This window comes from Salarias fasciatus, assembly GCF_902148845.1.
Source record: "Salarias fasciatus chromosome 7 unlocalized genomic scaffold, fSalaFa1.1 super_scaffold_4, whole genome shotgun sequence".
Classification (NCBI taxonomy): Eukaryota; Metazoa; Chordata; class Actinopteri; order Blenniiformes; family Blenniidae; genus Salarias; species Salarias fasciatus.
Window position 1 is genome coordinate 8,097,528 of NW_021941229.1, and position 20,163 is coordinate 8,117,690.

General features: G+C 41.8%; 1 protein-coding gene across 1 annotated transcript in view; it reads right to left on the bottom strand.

Moving 5' to 3' along the window:
- vav2 (vav 2 guanine nucleotide exchange factor) overlaps window positions 1–20,163 on the bottom strand; it is a 196,499-nt gene that overhangs the window by 15,963 nt on the left and 160,373 nt on the right. The window contains 5 exon segments of the mRNA XM_030084142.1: window positions 4,281–4,376; window positions 6,266–6,365; window positions 16,072–16,172; window positions 16,907–16,975; window positions 18,327–18,425. Of these exon segments, the coding sequence (XP_029940002.1) occupies window positions 4,281–4,376; window positions 6,266–6,365; window positions 16,072–16,172; window positions 16,907–16,975; window positions 18,327–18,425 (465 nt within the window).

A 20,163-nucleotide genomic window follows, 5' to 3' on the forward strand; every position in this document is an offset into this window, starting at 1 on the left:
GCTAATAGGGAACGTGAGCTGGGTTTATACCACCGTGGGACAGTTTGACCCCACTGATGATGTGTGGCTGCAATAGTAATCCTATATATTTATATTCCAACATCGCAATTAAAACAAGTTCCATTCATTTCTCCTGCTGTGCGCCCTCAGAAGCTCTCTGGCGCCCCCACTGGGAGCTGCGTCCCACACTTTGACAACCACTGGTGTTAAACGACAGTCAGGACACGTGAATTTCACTCTGTTTTAAACCACAAACGCAAAACCGTATTCACAACAACAAAAACTGACCCCGCATCAAACATGACATACAAATCAAATGAAATCAAACGCCCTCAGTAAGAGTGACCTCCTCACTCTGCTGAAGCCAGACTGCTTTGTTTTCACAGAAACACTCATGGCAGGATGCTAGGGAGTGCACGATTACAAGGCTTTCTCAAAAAAAGAAAAGTGCATTCATTAAATATTTAAATAGCTTTTGCAATGAATCCACGTTAATTAGAGTCCAGCTACAGTACAGAAAAGAGGGAATAAAAAAAAAAAAACAGTATTGTGAAACACTATTGTAATGATATCTATAGAAGTGAAGATGGAGAGAGAGAGGGAGAGAGAGGCAGGACATGCCAGGCCTCGGGCCGGCTGCACGCAGCAGTGTTTTCCTGCGGAGCTGCAGGAGGCTGTGAAATGGGCTGAGTTTAATGTGATTAGTTCACGCTTGATTTGACCCCAGCGGCTCGCTGCGACTCCTGCAGGGGGTTCGATTCAGACCCGGAGAGGCGTCGCCGGCGCTCTTTGTGCAGATCTGCAATCACCTGACGGTCAACGCTAGTCTTCAACCCCTCCACAGCCCCCCCCCCCCCCCCCCCCCCCCCCCCGGCCGTTATCCCACCGCTTCATAAACTCGTATGCTCATCCATAATTGAGATGCAAAGTCAATTAATCATGGGGAATATTACAGTGGCCAGCTTGTTTTTATAAATGAACAATAGGAAGGAGCAGAGCTCCGGGGTGAAGTCCAGGCTCTGCCACTGGATAGACAATGTGAACTGAACATTGCATATTGGAAGAAATAATCAACAAACATCAAGATGTTCAGAATTTCTCACCATCAGTGCACAAAAAAAGTAAAAAAAAATATATGAGGCAGCATGGTAGACATATTTCTTGGAAATATTATGATGGGCTCCAATTCAAAACGGGCTTTTATCTCTCAAAAACAGGCTATTCTCCTGGTCAACGTTTGACATGCTGCCTTCACACTATCGTGTATCTGTGTGTTTTGTCTGTTTGTGCAGCTTTTACAGGAAAGCTCTTTTTCATTAATTTTAGACAAATAACTCCAGCTTGTTGCCGGCAACAATTTCATGCTTGAAGTGGCCGAAATGAAAATGACGCAGACCGTACATGAAATGCAAATTCAGTTTTAAAAGGACGTCATGGACAAAGGTCAAGTCTTCACACTTAAAATTGCATTCTTTCATTTGTTCTTTATTCTTAGCAGAAACACGGGAGTTGTAATGTGAAAACGCGGCATTAGGGTAACCTTTGACCCAAGCGGTGTTTGACGCTTCCACCTGGTATAATGGAAACATGACGAATGTTTCTCCTGAGGGAAACGTGAGGGCGATCGGTAATAACTCAAATATCAGGGGGCGACGAAATCAGTCACACTGCTTTGACTGGTCTCTGGGTGTAAGCGAAGGTAACGGTTTCCAAAAGGTTACAACAGCAAGTGCCCAAATAAAAAGCGGACAAACAAAAAAATCGATTTTATGTGGCGAGAGATCAAGTGTGGAAAATCATGGTCGATCAAAACAACCAAGTCAAATTTTCTGAATGAAAACTAAACCTTTTCTGTCATTTCTTTCTTTCCTTCAACCTTCATATAAGAAAATGATTTCAGAGAGCTGCTGGAGCATCTGAAATATGTGAGGCTGTACAAAGGAAGTGAGATATTTGTCATTGAGAGATTAGCTCACAGATCAAGTCTGGTTGAAAATAACGGTCTAGTTGTGGCCTTCGCCACGAACAAACCTGGCATTATTCAAGTCAGGCCCGACTTCTTCCAATCGACATATTTAATGCATGCATGGAATAAGATGCATTGGTTCTGATTTACTGTTTGCACAAATAAAAAACAGCTGCAAACACGATATTGAAAGCAAAGATATGTGGAAAATGACGGAAGTAATTTAGAATATTTTCCTTCACAAAGATGCACTGTGTTCCAAATCCAAAGTTTCTGCTGAAATGATCGAATATGCTGGTTTTGATCATGTCTAAAAAGAAACTTCATGTTGGCTGATGCTGCGGTTATTGCATTTCCACAGCTGGCTCCCCACAACTTTTACTTGAAGACTTTCTTCAATCGAGCATCACTTACTGTGTCTTTGTTTTTTGGTCAAACTCAGATTTATTTGCTATTATGCTAATATATGTTTGATAAGCTCAAATTCTGTGGTATCACATTTCATATTGTGCTTAAAGGCCCAGTGCTCCATCCAATCACTCCACGGTGAATTCAAACAAACCAGCGTCACAACAATATAAAACGCAAAAACGAGCAGTTTTCACGTGATTTCACTTCATTTTCCAGCTTTTGTTCTTTATCATGTCACCAACCGTCCTGAGACAACCAGTGTGTGAAGAATTCAATTACTAATGCAGAGAACATTCGTCATTCATCTGATTGAGTAATTTTTTTTTTTCCTCTTGAAGAGGGTGTCAGTGAAATCTCCCACTGACAGTCGAACACTTCAAAAACTGCAGTTAAGCTTTCCTACATCTGTTCCTGCAGTCCACATTCAGATGCTGCGTCCATCAAACCTCTGACTTCACGAGCTGTTAAGTCTGCATATTCACCCTGAGATGTAACCTTAGAAGCCCGGATTCATAAATGCCCCGCAAAAAAGGCTGACCATGTCTGAACCGAAGAGCTACGAAGAGTCGGGGAAAGACTCGGTCTGAGTGAAACTGGGACACAGTTCAGAGTCAAACAGCTGAGTCTCCAAACCTGACAAAGACGGCTTCTCAGAATCGCGTTTCCAGCTCACAGTGTGTGACGGTTTGATAGTTAAGAGATGAAGAGTGGAGCCCGGAGATTTACATTCAATCACCAGACAGCAGGAATCCAAAGATGGATATGAGTAGAAGTTTAAAAGTGAATAAGTGGGATTAAGAGTTTGACCCAGAAATAAATAAAAAGTCATCAAGAGAATATGAGACGGTGGTGTTACTGACTTAATCTCAAAGACCTTCCACAGTTAGATCTGTCATAACATCTCATTTTCAACCAGATGAAGGGGGATGAGTCAGTGTGGGGTCTGCCGCCCGGGGCAGGACAATCTGGAAAAACCAGATGATGGGCTGTGAATCACTCTGGTCTCTGTAGTCTGTCGTCAAGTCACAGGACAAAAAGTAACAACTGACACTTACTACTAGCTACAGCAAGCCGAACTGAGGGCTGTCTGGACGCTAAAGTCACCAGCACACAGTGTTCAGAGGCATTCAGTATCAGATAAAACATGCTACCAAGCAAGATCACACACCCCGGGCTGAAGATGGTGTCGACCCTTTGAACATCTGAATGATGCAGACATGATCCCTGGACACATAGTATGGCGACATGCTAGTTTAGCCGCTATCGAAACAGCCTGCAGGGCTCCGTATTAATGCTGGTCCGACCGTCCCGACAGTAAAACTCCTGTTCAACTCATTGGTTTATTTTTGTTGAAGAAGCTCCTCATGCTGTTTTATTTTGAAAAGGCCATATCTTCTGAGGTTGTTTGTTTACATCGCACACTGCATGTGCAGCTCCGAGTCTTCTTCTGTGTTTTGGTGTTTCTGTGGCACAGTGACAGCGCCGTCTAAAGGCCTGGCATGTGAACTACATTGTTTTAAGTCATTGTTGTGTGGATGCAGATCTATTTCCTGCAGTCATGCTGTGTGGAAGGGAAACTTTTTAAAAACAACGGAGAGAAAAAAGATGGTTTAGTCTCATGTGGACAGGATCTAGGAGGAAGAGATTGGAAACAAACAAGTTGGGCTCATTTTTCCTTCATTGTCTCCCACAGAGAGTCACATTCATAATTTCAGTGGAAAACACGACACATATGTCTGTGATAACGTGAAGAAGCGGGTCCCAATAATGATACATCTAAAAATTTAGAAAAGACAATTGAAACTTGAACAATTAGACAGTCTGAACCCTAAAAATCACAAATCTTACTGTAATACTGTACAGTGTGTGCGAATGATCTCTGGCGATGTGCACAGCCCCCTACCTTCAGTAGTAGGTGGTACTTCAGGACCCGCTGCATGGGGACCACCAGGAGATCCTGCAGCTTGAACTTCCCCTCCTGCACTTTCATGGTACACTCCTGCGGAGACGTGACACAGGCGGACGGCGTTGTGACTACACCTCCAACATTTCAGGCTAACGAGAATTCAGCCCTTCTTTAATAATTCATTGCTGCCTTGCTGATGTTTGCCTCCACACATTCACAAGGCCTCCCATTAACGGCAACGAGGCCAGTTCATTCTTCCAGGGCACAAAGGCGCCACTCGTGCCAGCCGTTTGAGACACAATCGCAACGCGCGCTGGGGGACAAATTCCTGCTTAATGAATCCGTTTCTATAAACTCCTGACAGGCTCCATAAGAAACCCTCTTCTGTGGGTGTCATCCTATAGGATTTCCCGCACAATGGCTGTGTGTGTAGACGATTCTTTAGTGGGTTTCTACAACTGTGCATTAACAGCCAGAGCTTATCCGCCTACAAAAAAACAACAGTCTTTTTATTGAGGAATGGCAAGAAGCTGAATCGCCCAATCACAAAGCTCTTCTATTTTGAGGGAGCGTATTCAACTACCGAGGCTGTAATCGCCTCGTTTCCATTTGTCAACAGCTTCCCGAGCCATTTCCCTGCCTTAATCCCACTATTACATAAAGGTGTTACCCTTTTTACCGCGGGTTCAGAGTCAGAGAAAGGAGGTTAGAGAGGATCAGGAAATAATAGTTGCACACAAAGAGGCAGATCTTGCAGTGAAACTGAATTGTTGTAATCACCCAGATTTAAATCATGAATGTCGTACAGGCATCGCTGTTTGAAAATGGAGTACGTTTAACACACAAAACACGATAATGCTCAGTTGAAGGGGAATAAGAGAGCAGGAATTATAGCGTATTCATGATGATGCAGAGTTGTGAGATATTGCTTAGGGGCATGTATGCAAATGATATTAGTCACTTATCTGAACTGTGCAAAATTAGTTGACATCTGGGGCCATTTAAAGAGCAAATATACGTATTTATTATGCCATTATCACCATTAGCAACAAATACATTTCTGTCCTCCTGTAAGCTCAGCGAAGCAAACCAATGGAGCAAGTACCATCCAGTATGGATAGAAAATATTCTGCTGTGATCCAACGGGTATGTGTCTGCTTCACTCTAACATACCTAATTATTTGTGACTAGTTCTATGAACTTAATGTATTACTGTAAAAAATGGTTTTTTTTCCTCTACAGAGAAGCTTCAATTTCTTAAATGAAACATGGATTGAATTTATTTTTGTTATAGCTACAGTATATTTATAGCTTTATCCTAAGTGTCAGCAAACTGGAAATATTCAGAAATACTAAAAGTAACTGAAAGTCGAAACAGATTACTTATGTTTGATGCATTCAACCCTTTCGGAACTACATTTCCAGAGAGATATGCTCCCTGTTGGACAAAGATTATTGATGTTTATTTGAAATTCCCATTTAGATTTTTATTTTTATTTTGTTTTCAACATTTGACTTGACTGTCAGTCAAAATCTGGACTAATTTGAGGTTGTCTTTGGTACTGTAGCCACATTCTATTGTCATATGGTGACATCTAGTGGTCCTAAATGGCATATACCAATATATTTTAATATATAAGCTGGATAATAATATAAGTCTCATAAGTTATCCAGAAAATGCTGCAATATTTGGATATTTTTTGCAAAAAAAACAAGGGTCAGGCATGCCCGATATTTGTTGGTTTGGGCATCTCATCTGATAAATCAACTTCTACTTGTGTTAATTAATGAAAATAAACTGCTTTTTAGAGCTTTCTTGTACCTGTTCACAACAAGACATCAGTTCACATGGTGAAGGTCAAACATTCAATCACCCAAATGGTATAGAAAAGCTTTTTAATTAACATTGCATGAAAAATATAGTAGTTATTAACATACTGTTTCTGCACAGCGACACTGAGGAAGGATGAAAAGGATATTACCTCTACTTTAATCTTGACATCCTCTCGCGTTGCTATTAGCTCGTCCAGCGTCTTCTGGGCGTTCTCCATGTGGCTGCAGTACTGGCCATAGATCAACAACCTAGGAGAGAGGAAAACACAACCATTAATGCAAACGCACTGTCACAGCTCATCAGTATTCAGGTGAGGAGGGAGGAAATACATCAAAGTGTGTAAACTATAAAAATGGCTGTAATAATGTTACCCCTCTGCTAAGTACCTCAAAGAACAATGAGGCCTCCTGCCTGGTCACTTCTTCTAAAACACAATGTGACGTGCCATCAATATTTACATTTAAACAGACCACTATCACATTATAGACTTAATGCACTCAACCGAAAGGGAAAAGTAGAACCAGAAAATTTTTTTCCAAATGTTTTTTTTTCCCCAAACATCCAAGAGCTCATCATCTGAATCCACATTAGCTGTGAACCGGTTCGTATCCTCCAGCCTTTAGGCGCACAACTCAACATTAATTTTCAGGTTAATAACACAATTTGAGGGGTCAGTGTTCAAGACATTTGGCACATCGGGGGGGCAGATAAATGAATATGCGAATAAGTGTATTACGATGAGGAATATATTGGGATCCCTTGGCAGCACTCAGTGGGGCGGCGGCGGCGGCCTCCTCTCAATAAGCTGTGATCACAGAGCGCTAATGAAAAACTGTCCTTTATATCAGTTGCTTTTCAGAGCTCTTCTTATCAGTGTGCGAGGGGGGAAAAAAAAAACAGAAAGCATCTCTTAATTTTTGAGGACATGAGAGCGGCGTTCATTAGATATTACAATGGGACACTGACACAGATCTGTGGGTTCAGCTGGGAGGGAGTTCAAAGTCATCCTGCCTGGAGGATGCCGCCGCACGTGGCACACATTCCTCCCGCTCACTCACTGAGTCAAAGTAGGGCATTGGCACGGCTGGTGTGGAGCTAAAACCCCCCGCCCCCTGGTGGAGTTGGCACGCCGGCCCGTTAATCTGAATCTTGAGCGGGGTGAGGCGGTGCAGAGAGCTGAAGTGTGGCGGAGCCTCGGAGAGGCAGAGAGCAGCGCTGCCGACGCGCCACAGCAGCGCTGCAACCAACACGTGAAGACACTCGCTCGTTTCCCACTTCTGGAAGTTTGCAGATGGTCATACGTCAATGTTTCTGAGAGATTTACGCTGCACTGTAAGGTAGTTTTCAAATACCGAATAGTACCACAAGGTGGTGTTGTGAGTTAATTCTCACTTCGATAAGGTATTTATAGCAGGATCTTTAAAAGAAAAAGAATGTCTTGAATAAAAACAGTCACAGAAAAAAAAACTACTTCAAAGCTCTCAATAACAGTTGAACAAATTAAGAAAAATGAAATTGAAAAAAAAAATACTGCTCTGAATCACTGCAGAATCCTGTGAAGAAAATGAAAAAATTAAGTTTGATGCTTAACATGCCCCATCTAAATAAAATAAATAAATACATGAACTATTTTGAAAGATCTTCAGGACATGATGATCTCCTATTTGACAGTAATTGTTACTGACGTGCAATTCCAAAAGTGGAACCAATAAAATGCCAAGTCTTGTTGTGAAACCTAAACTATTTAAAATAGTTGTTAATATTTACACAAAAGATGTCGAATTACAGCTACATTGTAGTGGAATTAACGATAACGGGCTCACTAAAATTTGTCCGTAGGTTTTTCGAAGATCGTGCACAGTATTTTCATTTTCATAGCTAAAAAATCTCCAAGTACAGTCACACACAGCACATCAGAGTGATACATCCATGGGTTTGAGTCCAGGCCTGGTTTCCTCACAAAACTGAAAAACATGGAACTGACGCCCCATTTTCACGCCGACGTTGGAAGTTGTGTTTTCAGTGCCATTGTTCAAAAATGCAACCAGAGTTTTCTGTTTTCACTTGAAGAGGTCATGTAAACGTGGCCTGGGATGAACCGATTCGCAGCTGGGATCCGATGGATGGGTGCAGAATATGGACAGACGGCAGCACATGTCACGTTAGTAAAGTATGGAAGGAGCCGTTTCTCACATCTTCAAACCTAAATCTTACACCAGCAGTTTTGAAATCATGTGGTTTTAACCATGATCCTTTCTGTGACCCAGTTTTTTTTTGTGTGTGTGTGTGTGTGTGTGTGTGTGTGTGTGAAACTGCTATGATGTGTACTTTTGGTTCATTAAATGCGTTTCTGGTTTGCAGTGAAAAATAAGACTTTTAAGATTAAATGGACATTTTTTCAGTAAATAAAGACATAAAAACAAAAACAGCACCCTTTAATTAGTTCTTGGTGTGGTGATAAACACATCAGCCACTGTGGGTTAAATAAATACTGATACAAAAAGTACGGCACACAGACTAGCACATCTAATACGACTCATTTTAATTTTAATTAAAATAATTCCATGGGTTGAGAACATGCTGTTCCCAAAGCACTTGAGTGCAAACTCACCAGGCTCCATTATTAATGCAAAAACATCTCTTTGAATAAATAATCCTGCTTTGGCGACGCTTACAAGAACGTAAAGGCTAGAAGATGTTCTGAGTCATGTTTTGCAGGGGAGGATATCTGAGAGTATAAATCTGCTGATTCCAGTCGAAGTCACTCATCCCGCTGCTGCAAAGTGCGGATCGGAGGGGAGGGGTTTGAGGACACCCCCCGCGGTGAGGTCCCTGAGCGAACGAGACCCTGATTAAGACTTGATCCACACTCGGGGAGATGCCCCCCCCCCCCCCCCCCCCCCGCCTCGACTCGGCTCCCAGTGACTGAGATTAATGGAGGCCTCGATCAATTAGGGTTTAACGACATCAGCTGGAGACACAAATCGCGCAGTTATCAGGACTTAATGTGACACGAAGATCTTCTTTTAACCAGCGGACTCATGACTCAAACCGGAGGACCGGAGTTACGTCACCGTGAAAGCAATCAGAAGCTGAGAGTTAAAGAAACGCCGCCGCTCGTCACATTGTTGGTGGAGTTAAAAAGCGAGTCGAGTCTCCGTGTTCTCATTCATATTCATCAGCGATCGCCTGGCTTTAATAAGAAAAACTCACTCAAAGGGACCAAATTATGCTTCTCGTGGCAAAAGCAAGCAGCGAGTGAATGAAAATGATTAAGAGGGATTTGTTTGCCCAGCTGGGCTGTTTTAAAGAAGGCTGCCCCCTTTGTGCCGATCCCTGTTTGTTGGAGCCACTTTCAACGTCATTTCTTTGATCTGTATTTGTTCCCCAAGCAGCTCGGTGACCTTTTCAGAAGGAAAGCTCTAATAAAATCGTTGTTGGGCACCTGATCGGAACCAGATGGCTTCAGCTGGGGAGCAATCAGCCATAACATTATGACCACTGCCAGATGAAGTTACTATAAAGAGCCAGAGTGATCGTTCCTGATGCCGAATGCCACAGCACACATTCAGAGTTCCATCACGTATAAAAGGGACTTAAACAATATCAGGCACAATGGATATGAACATCAAGGCTTAAGAACATTGAAGAAAGTCTGTAGAGAACAAATCAATTGGTGTAGAATCAAGAGGGCACGATTACAAATTACATTTATGCGAATGTTTCCATGCTTAGCTTGTGTTCTTCATCAAAGAGGCGAAACAGCGAAAACCTTAAGAGAAAAAACATCACTGTAAATTCCCAACAAATGTGGATTAAAGGTTCAAACTGAACTAGTTTGGTTCTCTGAAAAATGTTGGTTTCAGCAGTGAAAACCTCATTTCACAGAGCAGATCTGGGCTCTTTCCCTTTACAAGACAGAGGAAGTAGAAGGAGATTCTGTTTAGTTCCCCATCAAACAAACGTGAAAAACTAATTATCCTCAAAAGAAATTGGCGCTTCAACAGCTTCAGGAGTACACATGCAGCGCTTCCAGGCATATTTCAGGACCTGTGATTTTTTTTTTTTTTTTTCAGACTAGCGTCGCATCTGAAGAAACCGAAGCACAAATCATAAACAGATGCTTTGCTTTTGTAAATTAAAAAAAAAAAAAAAAATCCTGACCAAAGCTTGAAAAAAAAAAATGGAAAGTAAAAAAGAAGATTTCTTTTTACACCCATATTGCTTAGTTTGGTCGGCAACACTGATTTGTTTGACTCAGACGAAACAAGAAACACATCTAACAGCCTTTAGTCTGAGACTTGAGAGGGCAGTCAGAGTCGTCGTGTACATCTTTTAAAATAAGCAGTGGAACAAAAGTGCTCCTGACACTGGAGCTCACTGCAGCATGCGGCCATGCTCTTCCCATCCAGCCAACTGTAATCGGTCCATGACACAGTGAGAAGCACATTCCTGCCATGGCATTATAATAATTAGCATTTGCAATGCTTTGTTATATTTGGAGGAGAATAAGTGATGAGCAATCCAACAATTCAATCTCAGAACAACACTGTGAAGCAAAATGCTGGTGGATAAACTGTCCTTCAAGATTATTCAATATTTCAATGGTGAATTTCCCAGGTCTGCACTCGATTGTAGAAAAAGTTACATCATGTTTTAACATCCTTTCACTGTTAGTTGATGTGATCTCCACAGGAGGTGAACTGCTTGCTGAAGCGGGTATCAGTGTGTAGCCATCTCCTTATAACTGTGTTGCATACAAGACCAAGAATTTCTTCTACATTTGAAACCTCTCCGTCCATACAAAGAAGATGAAAACACAGCACAATACAGGACAGTAAAATTCAGCTTGCAGCTGTATCAACAAATATGTACAATTCATAAATGAATAAATCTAAACAGCATGTAATAACAAAACAGTAGGAATAAATCCACAAGTGCCATAAAGAAATATGTAAGTAATGCCAAGCAACAGTGAGCAGCAATGAAAAATTCACTGGTAATAAATCCACCGTTTTCTTTTCATCTTGTGATACGTTCGTTTCCGAAAAGCAATACATGCTGTAGCTTTTTCTGATTTAAAACTGACATTTGCATTCTAAAAACATTACATTCACATCCAATAATGATTCCAAAAGAAAAAAATCCCTAAAGCACTTTATCCAGCAGAGAGCTGGTGATTCGAGTGACACTTTAACCTTTGTTAAATATTTAAGCAAGTACAGTTATTGATTCACCTCTTATAAAACAATTGTACCTATTCCAACAATGTCAAATATAAATATTGAAAGAATGTAAAGAATATTAAAATCCAGGACATTCGTATCTTAATCACCACAGGTGAAAAAACAAATTGCTGGTGGCGTTACAAACCCTCCGATGGTCCATCTGAGTGAACTCAAGACAGGAGACTTTGCAGATGAAGACAAGCTTCATATTTTCTATTTATCTGTGTACAGGTTAGGCCCAGCTGTGCTGGCCTCCTCCATAATGAGGATGCTGCCGAGCATGTTATTTCACAGAAAGTGCAATTTTGAGAAACTCCGCCCAGGGCCTTCAACCTTGTGGAGCCCCACGAGCCGAGCAGACCGACTGAGGAAATATCCCGGCAAAGCAGAAGTGACAGGCTGTGGAGCCAGCTAATATTCTCTGACACATGGCATTGGGACCCCCTCACCTCCACTCAGCAGTGCCAGCACACAGCAAATGAAGGAGAACATGGAGCGGAGGCTCCCACTAAAGAGGCTCGTAGTGCAGCCGCGATTAGCTGCTGCACAGATATCTGGGAGCCAGATTACTCCGGAAATGAGTTGGGGAATGTCGCAAATGAGCACATCAACAAGAGGGCACTTAGATGCCCATTTGGTTTATAGTGTCCTCTCTGAGTGCACATTTTCATTCAGCCCACTTTCTGCCTGTTCCAGGTCCAAAACAGATAAACCAGTGACATTTTCAGCGTGACATTCACTTTGATGACAAACACAAAAAAAAAGCTTTTCATCTTTTTGCACCAACGTGAGAAAAAAAACATACAAGCACATTGTTGTAAAGGTCACAGGGACTTACAAGCATAGATAACCAAATTAATTATGCCAAGCCAGGTCCTGCGGAAAATTGCCAAGATGCCTGAAGAGAGGGCTGCATCAGTGAATCCAAATCCCACGGTCACTGTTTATCGCCAAGGAGCGAGCGGCCACAGCGGCAGCTCATAATGAGGGAGGTATACATGTCAATCACTGACTGACAGCGAAAGCACACAACACACAAAATCTGCAAATCTAATGAATTGTTTTCCTAAAATAACCCACGTGTCGCATTTCAGAGAATGTCGCCGAAGGTAAAGAGCAACAAAGAGTCGAGTGTCATCGGCAAATTTGCTCATGAATGGAAGGGAAACGTGAGATATTCCTGCCATGGATCAGAGATCCTTCACATAACAATGAGGCGTTTCATACCTCTATTTTTAGGCTTGCATATGTTTAAAGAAAATTATTTCTCCATGCTACAGGACAGTTTTACAATTTTGACTTTGTGTGAGTTGAGTTGCCGTTCATCGATAGGTCTCCTCATTGAAACTAATATAAATCAAATGGATCTTTGCAGGTATGAGAGAAAATCTCATGGTGAGAGATTATTTTTGGAGTGTGTTAGCAGCCACAACTTTGGAATGAAATGTCAAACCATCACATACATCCGTTACTGATAAAAAAGCGAGAAAATCTGAATTTTTGAGGCCATTCAGACGATCCAGTGACTCAGTTAACACCACATGACTTTAAAGTTAAACATTTCTACAATGCTTTTACAGTCTCATGATCTAAATAAAAAAAAAAGTGTGGAAGATTTTGAACTATAAAAGCAACTTTAACAAGCAACAGCAACTCTTCAGCAACTGCTATTAGAAGAATTCCATCAACACCTTCATTACAGTGTCATTAAAAACCTTTGGAATCTACACAAAAACACAGATGCATTCTTGATGATGGTCCATCACTGGAATGTTTACGTTTCACCTCACAGGAAGTGCAAAGTGACACTGAGTGCAGTGCAAAGTGTTCCTGCTGTCATTTCACTGTCAGACTCTCACAATGTAAATAGTGCTTTGCACCCATCCGAATGTCCATGAGAGTGCTGGTCTACAAAACACACACTGTCAGGTGCAAAGGTGGAGTGTATCTATATTTTATCACATTCAGGTGAGTGGGAGAGGGTGTGTATGTCTCCATTTTATTTTTCCATTTTACTTGACGAAAAGTGCTCTTTACATGAAGATTGATTGATTGATTGATTTTCTTGGCTTAAGAATTGTTTTTATCTAACTTTATTGAATCCCACCAGCAGCAAACTCTGAAGCAGGAACATTTTCAAAATAGGAATCAGTTGATGAATCAAACAAATACAATTTTTTTTAACCCTGTGATATATATTGTGATATAAAATGATAAAAAAATAGAAAAATACAGGAATTTTCAACAGATGATCTGAATAGCTCTAAGTTAAGCTGCACTCCTGCCATCTTATTGATAACTGACCTGTTCTTTGCTCATTTTTCAATGTTCTTACCAGAAACTCCCTCCATGTGCAGGGCTGTGGTCTGCTTTGGTTCAATGACACAGCACATCACAACAAAGACCTCAAAAGACAGGGTTCTAACTTTCCAGAAGGTAAAAACTGCAGGCATTAATGGGATACCTTCAGTCTAAATGTGGTGATAAATTCTGACAAAACTCCTGAGTGTTTTCCTTTTAATTAAACATTGGATTCAGTCCACAAAAGAAATGAGCTGCCCTGAACGTTCCCGAGCAGGAGAGGCGGCAGTCATTCTTCTCCTTCATTACTTACTGATGAATCAACCTCGACAGGAGGACAGGATCACTCAGGGTCTAATAGCAGATAATATTGTCCGCCGTCTCCTCGTGTCAGACAGGTGAGCTATAACTGTCACAGTCTATTTGTCGGACAGCAGCCGTCTTCAGTCCTCACTTCCCTTCCAGCCACTTGCTTCTGTGTCATAGATTCATTTCCTGTGCAGAAAAGTCTCCTCTGCAAGGCTGCCTTTACCAACAAATGATACACAAATACACAAATTCTGCTTAAATGTTTTGCTAATACTAGATCTGTGATGTGTTGGAGTGAACTCTGCTCTCAGCATGGACCTCTGGCTGCGTGGGCCTCGTGCAGGATTGCGTGCAAATCAAAGATTTCCAACTACGGTTGAGTCAGACGACAGGATAAGACAAACAAGGAAAGAGACACAGTAGGAGTGTGTGCATGCGTGTGTGTGTAACAGAGGGAGAGCGGACAGAGCAGGCGGCTGCCTCGGACTATTAGTGCCAGGCGAGGTCTGCAGTGTCACATCATGTCGGAGGTATCGGAGGAAGGGACGATTATGGATCAGCACGCAGAGGAAAATAATGCGCAGTTATGTATGCAAGAACAGGTACACACACACACACACACACACGCACACACATATGCAGTGCAGTGAGATTCAGACTTGGAGAAATAGGAGTATTATTGGCGGAGAATGAGAATGTGCGTGGAATCAGGGCCGAGGCCGGAGCTGGAGCATATCATCAGCGTCATTACCATTACCTATGAAGCAGACGCACTTAGCGCAGCAGGGAGGCAAATCATTGCTCCCCTTCGGGGATGCAAATTATCCACGCATTGCTCTGCAGCTGGACAAGATGGAGCTCATCTGAGAGGGGGAAAAAAAACCCTACTTGCCAGGAAATCTCAGCTTTTCTTTATTTTTAATCTCCACCCTACTCAAATCTTTATCGTATCAACTCGTTTTTGGTGAAAATTTCTCCAAGACTGTTCAACTGTAATTATCTTTTACACCAAATTAAACCATTCCTACTGGGAAATCGGATTATTTAAAGTTGTATCCAGTATCCGGTCTGTGATTCGGCACTGCTTGTTCTTGAGCACAGCGTCCAAGGGAAATGGTTAGGATTAATCATTTCAAATCAGATGTGGTAAATAGTAAATTATTCAGACTGCCTCGAGCAGTCTGTTACTTGTTTAAGGATATCAACTGTTGTAGATCAGAGGTGTCAAACATCAGGCCCGTGGACCCACACGAGGCTCCAGTCCAACCAGTGAAAACACCAACCAAAGTTTAAAAGTTTCAGACAAAACATTAATTTTCAAACAACAGCGCCGGCATGCCAACTACTTTGTTTTACAGTGTTTCACTGTAAACTGGACACGTTTTCAAAACATTGCTGTGTAAATGCAAATCTTTTCTGAAACGAAAACACAAAAATGATGCGTTTTCATTTTGTGAAGCCTGAGGGTCGTGCTGAGATAATGGTGATACTGCCATGGAATATAGCTACTCTACTTTAAGTCTTGTTTTTTTAGACATTTCACTGGATTCCACACCAGAAAGAATCATTAAAATTGTCTTTTATATTGAGATTTTTCTGAAGTAATTGTTTGGTTTTTCAAAAAATATAGACATTTTTACCTTATATGCTCTGAGCAACAATAAAGAAACACTTTAAAGTTTTAAATTTAAAGGTTATTACGGCACTATTTCAACGCTCCGGCTCATTCCAGATGAAATTGGGCTGTTTGTGTCCCCTGAACTGAAATGTGTGGCAGACAAAGCATTTTAAACCAGAAACTGAAACTATTACCAACAAATCATTTCAAGGTGCTGTAAACAGTCATAACTGTAAATCTAATGTGATCTGAAATGAGTGTGTGTGTGTGTGTGTGTGTGTGTGTGTGTGTGCTCTGAAGGTTTTGCTTGAATGGATATATCTCTTTGCCCACTTGCTCCCTCAGCTCTTCCACCAACACGTTTTATTTTAATCCCTTCGATCTTCTCGACTGATACTCAACCTAATGTGAATTCTTGAAAGCAGAGGGGCGGAAACACAGATGGAGAAGACGACACGTGCAATAACAATTATAATACACTGATTTATGGATACGAACCTTTCCTTGAATTCCAGGAAGATCTTCCCGAGGCCGCTCCCTCCACTCATCATGTTCAGGTCGATGGCTCGCAGGAGGGCGAAGTGCACCCGGATGACATCCTGAATTATAGTCACAATCATATTGTTGGTTTTACACCGTTACATGCACAATAATTCCAAACTATTAACTGTGGAACATAACCTGTCTTAAAACTGTTTTATCTTGTCTGTGGTTCTCAGCCAAAATATATAATTGTTTATTGTCATTGGAAAAAAGGAGGCAAACTGAGCACAATGTGAGTAATTCCTTTCACATATTGACTCTGACTGTGTTTTCTTCATTCGTATAAATGTTTCGTTATGTTCAAGCTGGTGGAGGCCAAAAGGAAATAGAAGTTTCTGATTGAAATTACAAACAAAATGTAACAATCGTTAAAAAGTTAAAGAAAATATAGAAGAAACGTCAGCGCCGCAAAGCAAACACAGCTCTGACGAATCACCCGCAGCTGCAGATCTGACAGAATGTGTGTGGTGTTAATCTGGAACAATAATTACTGAACATATGCAGGTTTTACACCGAGAGTTATTGCCCACGAGCCACTTTTCCCCCCAAGGAGGTGTAAAAACAAATGAATTTTTTTTTTGCTTTGGGGCGACGCAGTGATGAGAAAACGCCGAAACGCCGGCGTACAACGAAGCGTGAATTCTGCATACCGGCGCGCCGCTAATTCGCGGGACGCGTCAGCGAGGCGTCCCGTCCTTCACTCAGCCATCCGTACGCATATTGAATTATTCAGTTGGAGTGAGGCACATCCAGGCGTGCCGGCATTGACTTGCTCAAGTGCTTCACTCACCTCGAGGTTGACAAAGATAGCCTCCATGTCTTGTGGACTCAAGACTTGCTTCAACGGGATCATGTAGTTCTTCGAGAGAGAGAGAGAAAAAAAATCAGTTTATCGAAAAATCCATGCTGAATGTGTTAGCAGAATGAAATAAAGCTCTGGCGGAGCTTTTAGCTGATCTGTACGACGGCGTTTGAAGGACAGGGCAACAAAAAGTTAACTGCGGCGCTGAGGAAAATCAATACCTGGCTGGACTGTAAAAGACGCAGGAAACATATATACGGCCATTTAATTCCAGGCTGTAACACTGAGTGCGCCATAAATACGTACAACTGTTGTGTGTGTCGCACCTCGGCGGCGGGGAGAGGTAAAAAAACCCCAAAAAAACCTGCCTGTTATTTCTCCGGCGCCGCTTTACGCTTGTCACATTTCATCACGCTAATGATCACAAATAGATCAACTACGAAAGCAACGAAAAGATGACAGACTTTATTAACCCCAACTCAATTACGCTTTACGAGTCCTCTGATCACGGGGAGGTTATTTATTCTAATTTGGACTTGTGTTGCGCTTACGCGGGGGGAAACACGGGAGACACATTCCATATAATGAAATTAGTGGAGCGGGTGATTTGTGGCGCTCCATCAAATCGCGAGTGAAATCCGTCAACGTGGAGACTGATCTCGACGGCGGCTGTTATTACGCCCGGAGAGTTGCGCGCGTGTCTGCGTGCGAGTTTACGACGCTCTGAGCATTCGGCGGCGGGACGGATGCACAGACGCCGGGAAGGTGGAAGCTGAATATGCAAATGTTCTTCCTGCTGTCACGTCTCTGCTCTGCACCGAGAAAGATCTCAATCAGAAAACACGGATACTTGTGGTACGCCTTTAAAACCCTGCTAAAGACGACTTGGTGGAGGCTTCCATGGGAATCTGGAGACATAAAAGTCAAGGGAAGATGTGAAGAAAGGCCTTTAGTAATGAGTTCTTCATTGTTGTCATTGTTAAATCTTAATATTCACCTCATCTTAAACATGAGCCAAAGCGATCAGTGGTGTTTAGGAAAGTACAAGATGTCCCAGTCTTAAGTACCGCAGTGATAAAATACAGAACTCTGAATATTGATGAAACCGGATTTTACTACGGCACTTATATCGTTCCCAGCATTCACAACACGTACGTCCCTCCTGGCACTTGTGACGTGCGCTGGAAGCCCCGGGGACCGGCGCCTCCCGGGGGAGCCGGGCCATTAATAGCCCCGATCGATGAGCTCCCTTGACATTTGTGCTCCTCCATTCAATGTGCCGATACCTGACATTTCCATGCTGCGACCCGACCCACAAGCCACAAAGCAGAAGTGACAAAAAGGAAATTCTGACAGCGGGATAGAAAACACACACACCCAAACGCAGGCCGTGCGGCGGTAAACCTACCTTCTCGATGTCTTCTAATGTCTTGTAGTACTTGGCTTCTGTTTCTTGGATTTCCACTAAGCAGCAGTTTCTCTTGTCGTCTTCTGTCATTCCCATTTTCTACAGTCAGAAGAAAAAGCAGTCAGCTGTATTTACACTCAACATTTGGAGCATGACTTTAGAATTCTTGGAAACTTTATCTGAGTGTGTTTTTATGAATCTGAGCGCACCTCTGCAAACTGGCTGGACTTGTGCAATCCATCAGTTCCATCACACTGCATTACCAGCGGGAGATAATGTCGTAAAACCTTCCAATCCAATAACTTGTATTGAATCTAAACGGCTTTCCAATGGAGCCGCAATGTAACATTGACAAATTGAATGCAGACTTCATGTCGACTGTGATAGATGGCGAGCGGCGTTCCACATCCAGCTTTACTTTATCTCACCAGAATAGAGATTTCATTTTCAGAAAAAAAAAAAAAAAAACAAACTTTCTGGGGATGTTATCGCAAACACTAATGGCTGCCGGAGGAGGGAGAACGCAGCGGAATATTTGGAACGGCACACTCGCGTGCTGGTGGAGAATAAAACATACATGATGTGCCGTTAAGGAGCTTAACCCTAATCATGAGTCTGAATATGGGCCAGATTACCAGTAAAGGGCGCGTCCTCTAGCGTGAACTGTGCTCTAAAAACACACTTGACTGAAATGTTTCCGTTTTTACAGAATATAAACCGACTGGGGCGACGCAGAAATGTTGAAACAGGCAAACCGACTGCCTGGAAAAGAAAGATATGCTGTAAATGTTGACCGGTGGGTCGGTCAGGGCCAGAGACCGAACAGCAGGTCTGATTTCACATCAGGCATGAGGCAGAGAGAAAGTCGTCCCTCACACATGCTCTTTGTGTTCATGTTTTGGTATTTCAGGAATCGGTGTTGAGGCAATTTACGGCAGAGGAAACTTTAATTCAATCTTCTTTCAGATTATACCTATTTTATGGACATTACAGCAACATATTACAGCATTTCGGTAGTTTTTAAAAATAATTTGTGTATAAAAAAACATATCAGTTTGTAAAAGTTTTCAACTTTAAAGTGCCCGTAAGGGTTGCATGATATTGATATTGAATATTTAGGGTCCCAATGGTGAGGTTGCGGGTTCAATTCCCCATCTGCCCTGTGGTTATGTGAAAAAATGAACACCTGGAAGCTTCAGTTGATTCCTTTGGTCTGTGGGTATTTTAAACGGATCGCCGTGAATGTCAGTGAGTTAATGACTAATGTAAAGCAATGAAATGCATGCAGAATGCAAGGAAACAACATTTATAACATCATATATTACAATTGTTGACATGATAATGAGAAATTTGACATATTTTGAAGGCTTTTTTGGGCTACTTCAATTTAAATGTCCAATTTTTTAAGGATAATTTACTGTATTTATCAAAATTGTCTATATGGTAAGATTGTAGAACTTTTCATTTGGATTGTTTGCGTCTTTGAAAATACACACATTTTTTTTTTTTTTAAATCAAATATACTCTGCACTACAACAAGGGAAAATTTAAAGTTTAAAGCTAAAAGTTATTGTGGCATGATTTAACCGGTCCAGCCCATTCAAAGGAAAATGAGCTTAACACTGCCGGTTTAGAATATTTTAAATAAATCAGTTTCATTGAAAAGGCTCCTGCTGGTAAACCAGCATGAAGTGATTTTAGCGGCTATATGTAGCTCTCAAAATCCACAAAACTGATGTTTTAAGGATTAGATTACCGAACAAATCAAATTACATATAATCTGATTGGATTTTTGTAAATGGAACCAGGACAACTGGCCCATAAAAAAAAAAAAAAA